This window comes from Lepus europaeus, chromosome 21, assembly GCF_033115175.1.
Source record: "Lepus europaeus isolate LE1 chromosome 21, mLepTim1.pri, whole genome shotgun sequence".
NCBI lineage: Eukaryota > Metazoa > Chordata > Mammalia > Lagomorpha > Leporidae > Lepus > Lepus europaeus.
In genome coordinates, this window is record NC_084847.1 from 53,018,263 (window position 1) to 53,032,259 (window position 13,997).

The window sequence follows — 13,997 nt, forward strand, 5'->3', positions numbered from 1 at the left end:
AGAGCAGAGAAGAGGAAGTTTTTAATTTGGGACGCACAGAGAGAACCTGACTCAGACAGCGGCAGTGGGAGTGCCCACCCTCCGGTTAACCAACAAACGCCCACAACGACTTCAGGCGAGGACCTGGTGTCTCCATCCAGGACTCCCTGTGCGTGGCAGGAACCCAACCACGGGAGCCATCCCCCTGCCTCCCAGGATCGTCATTAGCCAGGAGCTGGGTGAGGAGCCAGCGCGGGTGCCCCCTAGGAACCTCATCCCAGATCTGGGAAAGTGTGAGACCAAATGCTAGAGCCCGGTTTTCTGCCCATGCACCTGGTGGGTTTTCCTGTGAGAGACCCAGGAGTTTTCCAAGCTGAGCGGGATGGGAAAAGCCAGCGGGATCCTGGACCATGCGTGACCTGGACAACACTTGGAGTTCAGACCCCACGGCGTCCCGTCTTCCTCCTTTGCTGGGGCGGGCACGAGGCCAGCCTGCCGGGCACTTTCCCCAGACACCGGGCCCGCCTCGAGCTCCCTGAGTGTGCAGCGTGGGCACTGAGCCCGCCCAGGTGGCCTCGGCCTTCGGGGGGGGGGCTCTCACCTCTCAGAGTCGTCCCCAGCCCTGCTCCCCGCCACGTGTTCTCCCTGGGTTCCTCCCCTGAGGGGCAGAGGCACCAAGGTCAGGTGAGACCCTGCCAGTAGGTACTGCCCCCCCACCACGGGGTGCTGGGGGCCTCTCTGCACAGGTGGGGGTGGAGCCAGAGGAGGGGCAGGGCCTCTCTGTGGGCTGGGGGAGGGGGGACGGGCTTCCCTCCCCATCAGGCCTCAACCTCCATTCCAAGCCCAAGGAGCCCTTGGTGAGGGGTAGGGTGGGGAGGGCTCAGCGGGAGGCAGGAGAGGACCACAGAAGCCAAGAAGCCCAGCTGGGACAGAGAAGCCAGGACGACCCCACTGAGGACGCGGAGCTGACCTTAAACCCAAGCCTGGCCCATGTGGGAGCTGCCTGGGGCTTGGGAAGCCTGCAGGGCAAGTTGATCCAGAAAGTGGCGAGATCACGTCTGTGTGGACAGAGCAGGATACCCGGAGGGAGCGAGCTTCCTGGTTGAAGGATCCGATTGGGGGCAGAGGCCAAGGCAGGAAACACAAGGGTGCTGGAGGTCAAGGTTGGGCCCGGCTTCTGGGAGAGACGCGTCCCTAAGTGTGTGCCCCAATTTGGGCTGCTCAAGACAGGGCAGAGGACTTCCTGGGGACCAGTGAGAGGAGAGACAGACAGACAGACAGAGATGGACACGGAGGGGGAGGCCCACACACAGGCGCCGGCGTTCCCTTAGGAGTGGCCCAGCCTCACACCCACCGCGATAAGGATACTGTGGTTATAGATATTTTGTATTTTTAAAGAGATTTATCCATTCACTTAAAAGGCAGAGTGACAGAGAGGCAGAGGCAGAGAAAGAGAGAGAGAGAGAGAGAGAGAGAGAGAGAGAGAGAGAGAGGTCTTCCATCCACTGGTTCACTCCCGCGATGGCCACAACGGCCAGAGCTGTGTCAATCTGAAGCCAGGAGCTTCCTCCAGACCTCCCATGCAGGTGCAGGGGCCCAAGCACTTGGGCCATCCTCCACTGCTTTCCCAGGTGCATTAGCAGGGAGCTGGATGGGAAGTGGAGCAGCCGGGACACAAACGGAGCCCATGTGGGACACTGGCATTGCTGCAGCTTAACAACACTGGGCACAGATTTTTAAAGAATCCTTACTTTAGAGAGACATACAGAACTATTTACCGATGGAACGAGAGAAAAATCTGCAACTGACTGTAAGGTGGTTGGGGAGACGGGAGGTAGCTACAAGACAACAAGGACAGCATAGATCGCAGAGGATCACCGCCGACACCTTGGAGGGCGTGCCGGGGCTGCCCTGTTCCGATGCCTCTGTTTCTATAGACATGACTCATTTTAGATGAAAAAAATTAAAAGATACGTACTATGCATAACACGGTGTTTTTGAAATCCATGTTCTCTCCAGTGGTGTGTCAAATATACTCCCAACTAATTTTTTTAAGATTATTTACTTATTTGAGAGACACAGAAAGCGAGACACACCTGTCTCCCATCTGCTATTTTCATCCTAAAATGTCCGCAACATCCAGAACCGGCCCAATGCTGGGAATTCAGGCCAGGAACTCCAGGTGGTCGCTAGGAACCCAACTATTTGGGGCCGGTGCTGTGGCGTAGCCGGTAAAGCTGCTGCCTGCAGTGCCACCATCACACGTGGGCGCTGCTTCGAGTCCTGGCTGCTCCACTTCCAATCCAGCTCTGCTATGGCCTGGGAAAGCAGTGGAAGATGGCCCAAGTCCTTGGGCCCCTGCACCCGCATGGGAGACCTGGAAGAAGCTCCTGGCTCCTGGCTTCAGATGGGCTCAGTTCTGGCCATTGTGGCCAACTGGGGAGTGAACCAGTGGATGGAAGTCCTCTCTCTCTCTCTCTGCCTCTCCTTCTCTCTCTGTGTAACTCTGACTTTCAAATAAATAAATAAATCTTTAAAAAAATAGAAAAAAAGAAGCCAGCTACCTGAGTCACCATGGCTGCCTTCCTGTGGAATCCATCAGACCCCTGGCAAACCACACTGATATTGTCTGAGTAAACCAGCAAGGGGAGAACACGACAGCCGCGGTGGCCTCTGTGTCCTGGAGACGTGAACCTGCTGACTGAGGGACGGGATGTGACAGTTCAGATGTGTCACACCGCTCCTCTGTGGCTGGCTTGGGGTTGTGTTGGGAGCCTGGGTTTCCTGTATCCGATTGGACGCCCTTGGGGACGTGGTCAGCCTGGTGTCACTGTCCCTGTCACCCCGTGAGCAGGACTCATTTCCCCTAAAGACCTGCAGAGCCTGCACACCAATGGCTTGACGTCCACGGTGGATGCATGAGGGGTAGAGACGTGATGGACACTCATGCTGACAGGTGCAGCCACCTACAGATAAGGAAGCTGTGGCTCCGGGACTCAGCAGGCAGTGGGTGGCAGCCGGGGCATTGCTCTTCTGCTAGGCTCTGCAGCTCCCTTTCCCGCGGGGGCTCTGGGGAGGCTCTGGGCTCTCACTGGGCCCGGGCCCGTCACTTAACCCTGTGGTCTTTGGTCTCCTCTTTAGCTGCTAGGGCGCGGGCTGGGAAGGTGGTGAGGTCTGCAGAGCCAGAGCCGGGGAGGCAGGGGAGGGGAGAAAGCTCAGTTCAAAGTGCAGGGGCAAGTCCAGGTCCCCTGCGTGCCCCTGCAGAGACCTTCAGATGGACGGGGTGAAGGTTCTGGGGTCGCAGGGGGAGCAGAGGGAGGGGAAGAGCAGTGCGGAGGATCGCCAGGGACTCACGGCACCCCTGGCCCAGGGAGCGCTGAGCACACACTGGGCTCTCCCAGAATAAAGCCCCAGCCAGCACCAGGCCACCTGCACTGCAGGCAGAGCCACCAAGGACATCCCAGCCGCGGGAGCGCTGACCCTCGCTCTGTGGTTCCAGTTTGCGGTCAGTCCCCAGGGCCTGTCCCCCACTGACTGCTGAGGGCTGAGAGGGCAGGAGTCCAGGGTTTGCGGGCAGAGACCCCGACTGTGGCCCTTACCACCCGCAGGGTCTCCCCCAAGTCACAGAGCCTCCCAGAATCGACTTCCCTGCCTGTGATGAACCAACTGTGCCTCCTGCCGCGCGGCGAGGACCAGGCCACGGGGCTGAGCAAACATCCTGGATAGTTCTGCGGGTACGGGCCCCGGGCCTGGACCAGCCAGGCCAGGCCTCACCCCTCTCATAGCCGATCCCTCTCGCATCCCTACTTCAAAGCCCAAGAGCAGCCTCGCCGCACCCTGGAGCACTTCCGGGCCCAGCGGGAGAATCAAAGTCACCTTTGGCCTCATCCAGCACCCCTGGCCCAGGGGAAGTCGGGGTGGGCGGGATGCTGGCTACCCTAGTAGTCTGAGAAGAGACTGGAAAGCTTTCCATTGGCCCAGTGGGCTCTGGAGGCGGGACTCATGGTGACATCTTGCTGCTGAGTGGATAGGAGGTGGATGGGAACTTGAGGAAACTAATTTCTGATTGGTTGATGGTACAGGAAGTGGGTAAACTGTGAACCAATCAAATAATTTCCAGATGCAAAAGGTGAGGAGTCTGGTGAAAGGAACCGGTTACAATATGATTGCCTCTGCTTTTTTTTTTTTTTTTAAAGGTTTATTTATTTATTTTAAAGGCAAAGAGAGAGAGGGAGGCAGAGAAGGAGAGAGAGAGAGAGAGAGAGAAAGAGAGAGGTCTTCCATCTGCTGGTTCACTCCCCAAATGGCTGAATGGTCAGAGCTGAGCCAATCTGAAGCCAGGAGCCAGGAGCTTCTTCTGGGTCTCCCACGTGGGTACAGGGGTCCAAGGACTTGGGCCATCTTCCACTGCTTTCCCAAGCCATAGCAGAGAGCTGGATCGGAAGAGGAGCAGATGGGAAGAGGAGCAGCCAGGACTCGAACCGGCGCCCATATGACATGCTGGCACTGCAGACGGCAGTGTCACCTGCTATGCCATTTTTTCTCCAGTGATTTTTTTCAGGGAATGATGAACTTTTTCCATGTTTTCCCACAGCACCACATACACCACATCACCTGCGGTTGTGTGAAATGCTCAGTGGCCATCAGAGATGGTAGAAATCCTCCATGACAAGGCTGAGTGACCCATCAGTTCCTTCTTGGCCAGCCTGGACCTAGAGTTCTTCCTCCTGGCTTCCATCCTGTGACCCACGCTGTGCCATGGGTGAGGCCTCCAGGACAGCAACCCCCAGCCCCCATCACATGACCACGCCCAGGAGGATCAGCTCACCAGGTTATGGGGCTGGCGCCTGGGAGCTTACAAAAGGGAATCCGGGGGGAGAGCCGCACACCTTGGAGGGAGGGGCGTGATATCTAGGGGCCCCACACGAGGGTCCTGGGCTGACCTCAGCAGCCTTTACCACTCGGTCACGTCCACAGCACTTGACACCCAGAAAGAGGCTGTGTCCATCCCTGAGCTGGCTGTATCCGTCCCTGAGCTGGCATGTCCTTCCCTGAGCTGGCTGTGACCAGGTGGTTCTGCAGGTGCGAGTTCTCAGCTGTGGGTGGGGCAGGCAGCCCCGCAGGTGTTGAGAGCCTGGGCCCCCTATATGGGAGACCAAGCTTACGCCTGAGCAAGCCCCAGCCACTGAGGCCATTTAGGAAGTGAACCAAGCGATAGCAGATCCACAGCAGCAGCAGCAGCAGCAGCAACTCTCTCTCTCTCTCTCTCTCTCTCTCTCTCTCTCTCTCTGCCTCACATCTCTCTCTCTGTCTCGGTCTCTCCCCCCTTTAAATAAAGTAATATTATAAAGAAGCACAATTGCCACACAGAGCCCGGGTTCAATCCACATCTCTGGAACCTGACTCTCATAACTGCCAGCTCTGAGCTAAGCGGCAGCCTTGCTTCACCCAGGGAGCAGGGCCGGGAGGGGGAGACGTCTCCCAGGTCCTGGGGCACAGTCAGCTCTCCTGGCAGGGGAACGCAGGGTGCTGAGACCCCACCCCAGGCGCCCCTCTGCAGCAGACAGGACGGGGTGGCTGTGCCTGGCCACGCTCCCTCCAGAACCAGCCTTTATTGGAGGGGAGGTCAAGGCGGGAGCTGGGGGCCCAGTGCACGGGGCTCAGGGGCTGAGCAGGGAGGCTGAGCCAGGCCTAGAAGAAGGTGAGGCGGGTAGAGGCAGGGACCCCGCAGCTCTCCTTGTGCTCCTCAAACAGCCGCTCCAGGGCGTCCATGTAGAGCCTGTGGTAGTGGTCAACTTGCTCCTCGCTGGCATTGCTGCACTGGGGCACGGGGATGGGGCTGCCCACTGCAGGGGAGGGAGACACGGGTGAGCCAGAGCTGCCGCTGGCCATGCCGCCCATGGCAGCCTCCTCCCTGCAGGAGGGCACTCACCCACGGTGGTGATGGGCACGGGCAGGGGCAGCAGACCCCAGGAGTTGGGCGAGAAGAGACCACGGCCCCAGAAGACGTAGAAAGGCAAACCAGTGATCTCATGGTAGAGGGACTGGCACAGGTGCTGCCAGGAGCCTTCGATAAAAGCCTTAGTTTTGAAGATGTCATTCTCCCCAAAGGAGTACACAGGTACCAGGGAGGCCCTGGGAACGGTGAGGAAGAGAGAAGACACTGGTCAGTTTCCAGTCTGACACCCCCAAAGGGTACCTTGGGGACTGCTTGTCTCTTCTGTAGCCTCCTGATTCCACTTCCCAAGGTCTTTGGAGACACATGACTATGTCTGCACAGAAAGTTCTGGAAGGAAGCCTCAGCTGTCCTGACCAATGGCTGTGTGTTGGGCTTGGCATATTCGTGTTCTCACTCAGTGTTTACAGCTGCAGCCTGGTGGCAAGGCAGGCGAGAGCCGTGTGTACAGGTCAAGGTCAAGTCCAAGGCTTTGTCTCAGAGATAAAGTTACAGGGGAACCCAGGGTGTCTGGAACCTAGAGCCCTGCTGTTTACAGTCTGATCCTGCCCTGTTCAGACGGTTAGGAGCCTGGGACATGGGCACAGCAGAGAAGGCACGCAGGCTGAAAGGAACCTCTAGGTGCAAGATGCAAAACCCTGGGGACCCACAGCCTCACCTGCAGGGGCTGGATCGCCTGAGCAGGGCGAGGTCAAACCGGCCTTGGCACCTGTACGCCACTTACCCATATCTCAGTGCCAGGCGCACGAAGCCTTTGCGATCATGGAGCTTGGCTAAGTGCCGTCCTGGGGCCGTGGTTAAGAGTTCCTTGCCTCCTCCAATCATGATGACCACTGCCTGGCCCCGCTGGGGCTGAGAGAGGACAAAGTCCAGGCTCTGGCGGCTCACGGGACGCAGTCCTGGGTCATGAGCAGTAGGGAGCAGTCACTAGTCCCTCTGTGGCTCCCAATTCCCTCACCCCACCCTTTAACTGGGAAGAGGGAGCCCCACATCTTGTGCTTTCTGAGCCCTGGATCCCCAACTAAGCCCCTGCTCAGCATGGCGGTGCTGAGGGCAAGTCTGGTCCTGATGAGGGCAGGAGCTCCTGGGGGAGATGAGGGCCAGGGGCTGCTTCCTCCCTTCAGGTGAGGCTCACCAGCAGCCATGATGTAGTCCCGGAAGATTGGGATGTAGTAGACACTGGTCAGTGTGGCTAGCCAGGGCTGCAGCCCCGGGAAGAGCCGGGAGAAGTCATTGCACTCGGTGGTGAAGTTACAGAACGCTCCGGTGCACATGACCCCGTGGGGGTGGGATCCCAGCACGTAGTTCTGGCTGGGGGGCAGCTCTGCTGTCTTCACCAGCTGCAGGAGAGGAGGGAGGCAGAGAGGGGAGACAGCAGCTGCAGGTGCTGCCTCTGCCCCTGCTGACTTCAGAGTCAAGGCCCTGGGAGGGGATCAGGTGCACCTGTCCACCCTGCCCCTCTGTGAGCCTAGGCAGCGGGTCTCAGGCTGCTGGACAGGGAAAGGGGGGCAGGGGCAGGGTAGTGGGGTAAGGAAGGGAGAGGAGGCTTCTCTGGGGAGGTGACCCCTCACCTTGATAGGAAAGTAATCCCTTTGGTGTTTCCAGATGGCCCAGGTCCTTGGCCACACAAATCGCCTTCCCCCTGCGGGCAGAGATGCGGGTGGCAGAGTCCCCGAGGCACCCTCCCCATCTCTCCTCCACCTGGAGCCCTGCCCAGAGCTCACCTTGGCTGGGTGTGTCCCGGTCCAGGTAGATCCACAGCATGTAGAGGACAGACAGAGGCCAGAGCCGTGTGAAGAGGAGGAAGAGGAGAAGAACAATGGAGAAAGGGACTGCAAAAGGTGAGAAAGAAAAATGAATTCCCCTGGGAAGTCCAGTTCTAAGCCAGCTCCAGCCCTCCTCCATCTCCATGAATACTGGGCAGGGCCATCTGCCCTGGTCCTGTCTCCGCCCCTGACCCAAGTGTCCCCACCAGCAGCCCAGCTGTTTCCAGCCAAGCTGCCCAGGCACCTCGGCCTCCCGCTTGTTCTCACCTAGGGCCACGATAGCAAGCACATAGTGCATGACAGCCAGTGCTTCCAGCCACTGCTTCTTCAGCGTCTTCACAGGGCGAGGGGGCATGGAGGATGTGGCGTAGGCCATCCCGGTGCCTCCCTCTGCCTGCAGGGCTGCAGGTGGGGTCACAGGCGTCCCCTCTCCCAGGGTCCAGGCTGTGGCCAAGTAGATGCCTGTGTCTGGAGCCCCAGAAGTGTCCAGGCTCCCTCTGAGATTGCTCCTTAAATGTCTGGGCTGAGCCTGGGAGGGGCTGGAAGGGGGAGGAGGGTGTGTAGGGGGAGGGGCAGCACCTGGATGCAGGGAGTAGACAGAGCCTGGCTCAGCCCCATTTACTCCCTGACCGTGCCAGGTACCAGGAGCCCAACTGAGACTGCACAGAGCGGGACCCCACGCTGGCCTCTTAGGGAGTCTCTAGGAATTTCGGGGCTCCCTGGGGAGCCTCTCCATTTCTTTCCACTGCATCTTGGACCATCCACCGTGCAGGCAGACACACAGACGCTGCAGGTGCCTTCCCATCTTGAATTCCACTCCCCCACCAAAGGCACCAGTTTGGGGCCAATGTCAGCGCCTTGCCCAGGGGAGGACCAGATGCCCGTCTGTGTGGACGCCGTGGCACACCTGCTCCCCTTGTGCAGCTGTGTGAACCGCTCCAGGTAGAGTGTGTGCAGCGCATCCTCCTGAGGCCGGCTGGGCCATGGGCATTGCTGCACCGGGTCTGGGGCCCCCTCTGCGGGTGGACAGTGGTCACTGGGATCCCCTGGTCTTCCTGTTTCACAGGAGCCACAGCCATGGAGTTCAGGACTGGAGCCATTTCCCAAGAAACATCCTAGGGGTTCTCGCAGGGCAGGGACAATGCTCTCTCCAGAGGCGCGGCCCAGATTGGGAGGCCGGGTCACAAAAGGGACCCCAGGGGCTGTCGCGGGGCTGATACGGGAACCCAGGACTTTCCAGGATTCTCTGGGCTCACATTTAGTGTATTGGCACAGAAAGGTGGCAGGAGGCCCAGGGGGCCTTGGGACAGCGGCAGGGTCGTTCATGCTCAGTGCGGGCTGCAGGGCCACCTGGGCCTGGCACACCCCCCCAGAAGGCACCAGGGAGCCCTGGGGGAGCAGAGGTTCGGCTGAGCCCTGGTGCCTGCTCCTCTGCCCCCCCCCCCACTGTTCATGGCCTCTGCTCCAGAACTGGCCGAAGAATCCATTCTGATTGCTGATCCACAGGCACAGGGCGCTGGGTTTAGTTGCAGGAAGACCGGGCTCAGCCGCTTTCACGAGGTGGGAAGCAGAGACTGCACGGCTCCCACCTGTCCCTGTGGCTGTTACTGGCGAGGGGTAGGGGTGGGAGGTGGGGGTGGTTCTAAGTCTCCTCTGAAGCTTCTTCCCCCACCCCCACCCAGCACGGTGTTCCCAGTACCCTCGAGGAGATGGAGAGCTTGTCACGGAAATGTCCCCTTCTGTTCGTGTGTTGGGAGCTCAGTCCCAGAGAGGCAGTACTGGGAGGTATGTGGGCCTTAAAGAGGTGGGGCCTGGTGGGAGGTGCTGGAGTCACTTGGGGGTGCCTTAGAAAGGGATTGTGGGGCCCCGGTATCTCCCTCTCTGTGATCCTGGTTCTGATGTATCCACAAACCAACACGCCCCAGATGCCCTGACCAGAACTTGAGCTCCCATAGGCGCCATGGCCTTGAACCCCCAACACCGAGCTGAATTGGCAGCAGCAGACCCCGGGAGTTGGGCTGAAGAGACCACGGCCCCAGAAGATGCAGGGAGCTATGCTGGTGACCCTCTTGCAGGTGACCTGGCACAGGTACTGCCAGGAGCGTTTGGGGAAAGCCTTGCATCTGAAGGTGTCATTCTCCCCAAAGGAGTACACAGGCACCAGGGAGGCCCTGGGAGGGGCGAGGAAGATAGAGGACGCTGCTCAGGGTCCTGATCTGCCCTGACAATGCCCTTGGGTCTGTGAGTCCCTCCCCTGTCTCCTGAGGCCACTTCCCAAGGTCTTTGGAGACACATGACCACGGCAGCACAGAAAGTTCTGGAAGGAAGCCTCAGCTGTCTTGACCAATGGCTGTGTGTTGGGCTTGGCATATTCGTGTTCTCACTCAGTGTTTACAGCTGCAGCCTGGTGGCAAGGCAGGCCTCTGCCCTGGGCACAGGTCAAGGTCAAGTCCAAGGCTTTGAGACAGAGTTGGAAAAGGAAACTGGATTCTGAGCCAGAGGCCCTGCTCATTGCAGGCTTTGCTTTCCCCTGTGTATGAGCGTGGGGGGCATTTGTGAAAGCGTGTCCACGGGGGCTAGGAGCAAGGCATGCCAGGGCTGGCAGGACCTTCCAGGCGTGGGGAGCAGTGATCTGCTCTGGGGACCCACTGTCCACCACACCTGTGACTGTTCAGGGAGAGACCAGCCTACCCTGGGACCTGCTGCCCAGCCACCTGAGCCTCAGTGCCCGGCGCATGAAAAGTCTGCCATTCAAAAGACACAGGCTGTGCCACCCTGGGGACATGCACGGGCCTCCTGGGCAGCCCGATCACGATGACCACCGCCTGGCCCCACTGGGGCTGAGACAGGACAAAGCCTAACGGGACGCAACCTGGGTCGTGAGCAGTGGGGAGCAGTCACCGCTCCCTTGTGGCTCCCGATTCCCTCACTCCCACATCTTGTTTCTTCCAAACCCTGCATTCCCCGATCTGTGCCCCTGCAGAGCTTGGTCAGTGCTCAGGTTGGGTCCCTTTCATCTGGGTGGTGGCCCTTGTAGTGGTGGGGAATGGTCAGGCTAGGGGCTGCTTCCTCATTCACTATGAGGCTCACCTCTGAGTGCAATGTGATCTTGGAACATGGGACAGTAGAAGAGGCCGGCCAGTGTGGCTAGCCAGGGCTGCAGCCCCGGGAAGAGCTGGGAGAAGGCATTGCACTCCATGGTGAAATTACAGAATGCTCCGGTGCACATGACCCCGTGGGGGTGGGCCCCCAGCACATAGTTCTGGCTGGGGGGCAGCTCTGCTGTCTTCACCAGCTGCAGGAGAGGAGGGAGGCAGAGAGGGGAGGTAGCAGCTGCAGGTGCTGCCTCTGCCCCTGCTGACTTCAGAGGTCAAGGCCCTGGGAGGGGATCAGGTGCACCTGTCCACCCTGCCCCTCTGTGAGCCTAGGCAGCGGGTCTCAGGCTGCAGGACAGGGAAGGGGGGGCAGGTGCAGGGGTGTGTGGCGGAGAAAGAGGGAGGAGGCGTCTCTGGGATGGGTGGAAAATAATCCCTTTGGTGTTTCCAAATCCTCCAGCTCCATGTCCACACAAACAGTCTTCCCCTGCGGGCAGAGATATGGGTGGCAGAGTCCCGGAGGCACCCTCCCCATCTCTCCCCACCTGGAGCCCTGCCCAGAGCTCTCCTTGGCTGGGTGTGTCCCTGTCCAGGTAGAGCCAATCAAGCAGAGAACAGAGACCAGAGCCGTGTGAAGAGGAGGACGAAGGAGCAAGGGACTGAATGAAAGGTGGGAAAGAAAGATTAATTCACCTGAGAACCCCAGATCTGCAGCCCAGCTCCCAACCTGCACAGAACACCTGGCACGCGCTTCTGATCCTTCCCACCTTTGAGTCCACTCCCCCACACGCAGGCACCAAGAAGACTCCTTCTGGCGCGCAGGGGGATACGTGTGCAGCTAAGTGAGGCTGCATATCCCTCCATCCACGTGGTCCTCTGAGTGTGGCTTGTGGTCTTGGGACAGGTGTGTGTGCCGCTCCACAGCGCCCCACACGGCTGCTGTGTGCAGCGCAGCTGGCTCCCACCTGTGGGAGCTGACAGGACAGAGCTCTGCCTGGGTCTGGATCCAGGGAAGAGGCTGTGCTGGGATATGCTGCCCAGAGCTAGCAGGCCAGGCCCCGTGAGGGATCTTCTGGATAGGCTTGGGGCGGGAGCAGAGGGCGAGGCGTGGGGGGGAAGGGCAGCAGGAGGCCCAGGCTTCCTGGAACAGTGGCTGCAGGACACCCTGCCCCCAGCGCGGCCACAAGTCCTGGGATTCGGGAACTGTGGAAGAAATCCTTCTCCCCAAAGGAGAAGACAGGCACAGGCGGCACAGGGGAGCAGGGACAGGTGGAGCCCTGCCGCCCTGCAGCTGCCCTCCCTCCCCACCGCGCAGCCCGGGGGCAGGGGTCATGGCAGCCCAGCGCCAACTTAACCAAGCGCTTCTGCTCCATGAACCCCAAGCTCAGGCCGTCAGCTGTTGCCTCCAGTGCCTCTGGGAGCCTGCGCGTGACCAGGACACCCCCAGGCAAAACAGCAGGCAGGCAGCACTGGCCTTGGCTGAGACCCAATGAGGCGGGGGTGGGGGGTGCTGGCAGAGGGTGGGGCCTTTATGCCTGGGCTTAAAGAGAAGAGCGAGGAGGGGGTGGGGCTGGGAGGCCTGGTCAAGGCCTGTCCTTGTCCCTGGACCCTTGGGGCTCCCAAGCAGCCTCCAAGCTGCGTCCAAGCTTGTTAGTTTCCTGGGCCTGTCTCAGACCCAGCTCCCTCCACATGGGGTGGGCACCAGGCTCAGGGATTTGGGGCAGGGGTCCTCATTCCCTCTCCCAGTGCTCCCCACTCCAGCCCTGGGGGTCCAGACAGAGACCATGTGGGGTGTAGCGGCTTCCTCCCCTCCCACCCCTCCTTCCCCATTCACTCCCACCTGTCCCCAGGGGCGATGCCCAGCTGACGCCTGCCAATCAGATGGCTTCCTTTGGAATATCTCCCTGCCTCTGCTCCCACAAAGGTCCCCACATCGGAAACGGGCCCGAAGGGAGACCCTCCAGGGCAGCCCCTCCTGCACCACTGGGCCCACTGGGGACAGCCCTCCCCTGCCCCGGGGTCATCATCCCGCTCCCCCCACCTCTGCCCTCTCCACCCTGCATAGGGGGTGTGTCCTTGCTTTCCCTGTGTGGATGCCTGGGGGAGGGGCCGAGCACCACAGACTTTTTGGGGTCTGCTGGGCCTGGGATCCAGGGTGTCCTATCTGGGGGTCCCCAAGGGCGCTCCTCTGGCTCCCTCCCTTACCCCCTGACCCACTGTCTCCTTCCTGCCTCCTCCTGGGGCTCAGGTCCTTAGCTCTGGGCCCTGAGCACTTTCTGTAGAGAACCTGCTGTCTCTAAGCTCCTCCTCTCCACACCCTGTCTTCCCGCCCTCCACATGCCTTAAAGGCCCCAACATTGGCAGGTGTGGGGGTGCAGTGGGAATGTGTGTGGGGGGCCCAGGGCTCCAGGATGCCGTGGATGTCTCCACCACCCCCTCCTGGACCCTTGCTAGCCCAGCTCTCCATTTCCTCCGAGGCCCTGCTCCCACGCCCACCACCCTCTTAAAATTCAAACACCGCCCCCCCCACTGGTGGCCCCGCCCCTGGCCATTACCATGGGGTCCTATTGGTCAGAGCTCTGTGAGCTCAGATGTCCATCACCCTTCCTTGCCTGGCCTACCTGGCTCCAGCGTGCAGGGCACCAACAGGAGCAGAAAAGTGTCGAGGCCAGTGCCAGGGTCAGGACACTGAGGTTTGGGCCATTGGGGACAGTGCTCAGGGGCTGTGGCTGCCCTTGTGCGAGGCCCCTCCCCAGGCTGCTGCCACCTGCAGCCCTGCCGCAGCCCCCTCTCTGTCTCTCAATGGCTCTTCTCGTTCGTGGGGTTTGGGGACCTCAGATCCCAGGGATGCAAGTGGACCCAGCACCTGCCCCTCTGCCTCCCCTTTCCCTCAGGGAGGCAGCCCAGGGACCCGGGCCCATGAAGCAGCCTGGGGAGCCTGTTAGTGGAGGGGATGGGAGTGGGGAGGGGACTTAGGCCCTGGAACCAGGGCAGGGGCAGAGGGGACACCAGGCTGCAGCTCCTGGGTTCTGAGTGCGCCCCCTCCTCCAGCCCAGGTGTGCCTGGCGGCCTTGATCTTTGTGCTCCTGAGCCGGGCCTAGACCCTTGGGGTCCTCTACCTGGTCTGGATGTCCTGGTGTTACTAGAGAAATGGCAGGGTTCTTGTCTTCATGCCAGAAAGAATTCAGGCGTGAGACAGAG

At 60.3% G+C, this 13,997-nt stretch overlaps 1 protein-coding gene across 1 annotated transcript; it reads right to left on the minus strand.

Annotated features, from left to right (window-relative positions):
- Window positions 1–5,670: 5,670 nt before the first annotated feature.
- Window positions 5,671–8,077, minus strand: LOC133750531 (2-acylglycerol O-acyltransferase 3-like). Its single transcript, XM_062180106.1, has 7 exons — window positions 7,969–8,077; window positions 7,660–7,767; window positions 7,507–7,577; window positions 7,071–7,275; window positions 6,660–6,834; window positions 5,912–6,114; window positions 5,671–5,825 (listed from the first exon to the last, which is right to left on the minus strand). The coding sequence occupies exons 1-7, from the start codon at window positions 8,075–8,077 to the stop codon at window positions 5,671–5,673; spliced, it is 1,026 nt and encodes a 341-aa protein (XP_062036090.1).
- Between the last annotated feature and the right edge of the window lie 5,920 nt (window positions 8,078–13,997).

What these genes read in the sequence shown, in the direction of transcription:
- LOC133750531 (XM_062180106.1), bottom strand. Translation starts at nt 8,077, where the DNA reads ATGGCCTACGCCACATCCTCCATGCCCCCTCGCCCTGTGAAGACGCTG. An exon ending in GCTTGCTATCGTGGCCCTAG is followed by an intron (nt 7,768 to 7,968) that starts GTGAGAACAAGC and finishes CACCTTTTGCAG; the next exon opens with TCCCTTTCTCCATTGTTCTT. An exon ending in CCGGGACACACCCAGCCAAG is followed by an intron (nt 7,578 to 7,659) that starts GTGAGCTCTGGG and finishes CTCTGCCCGCAG; the next exon opens with GGGGAAGGCGATTTGTGTGG.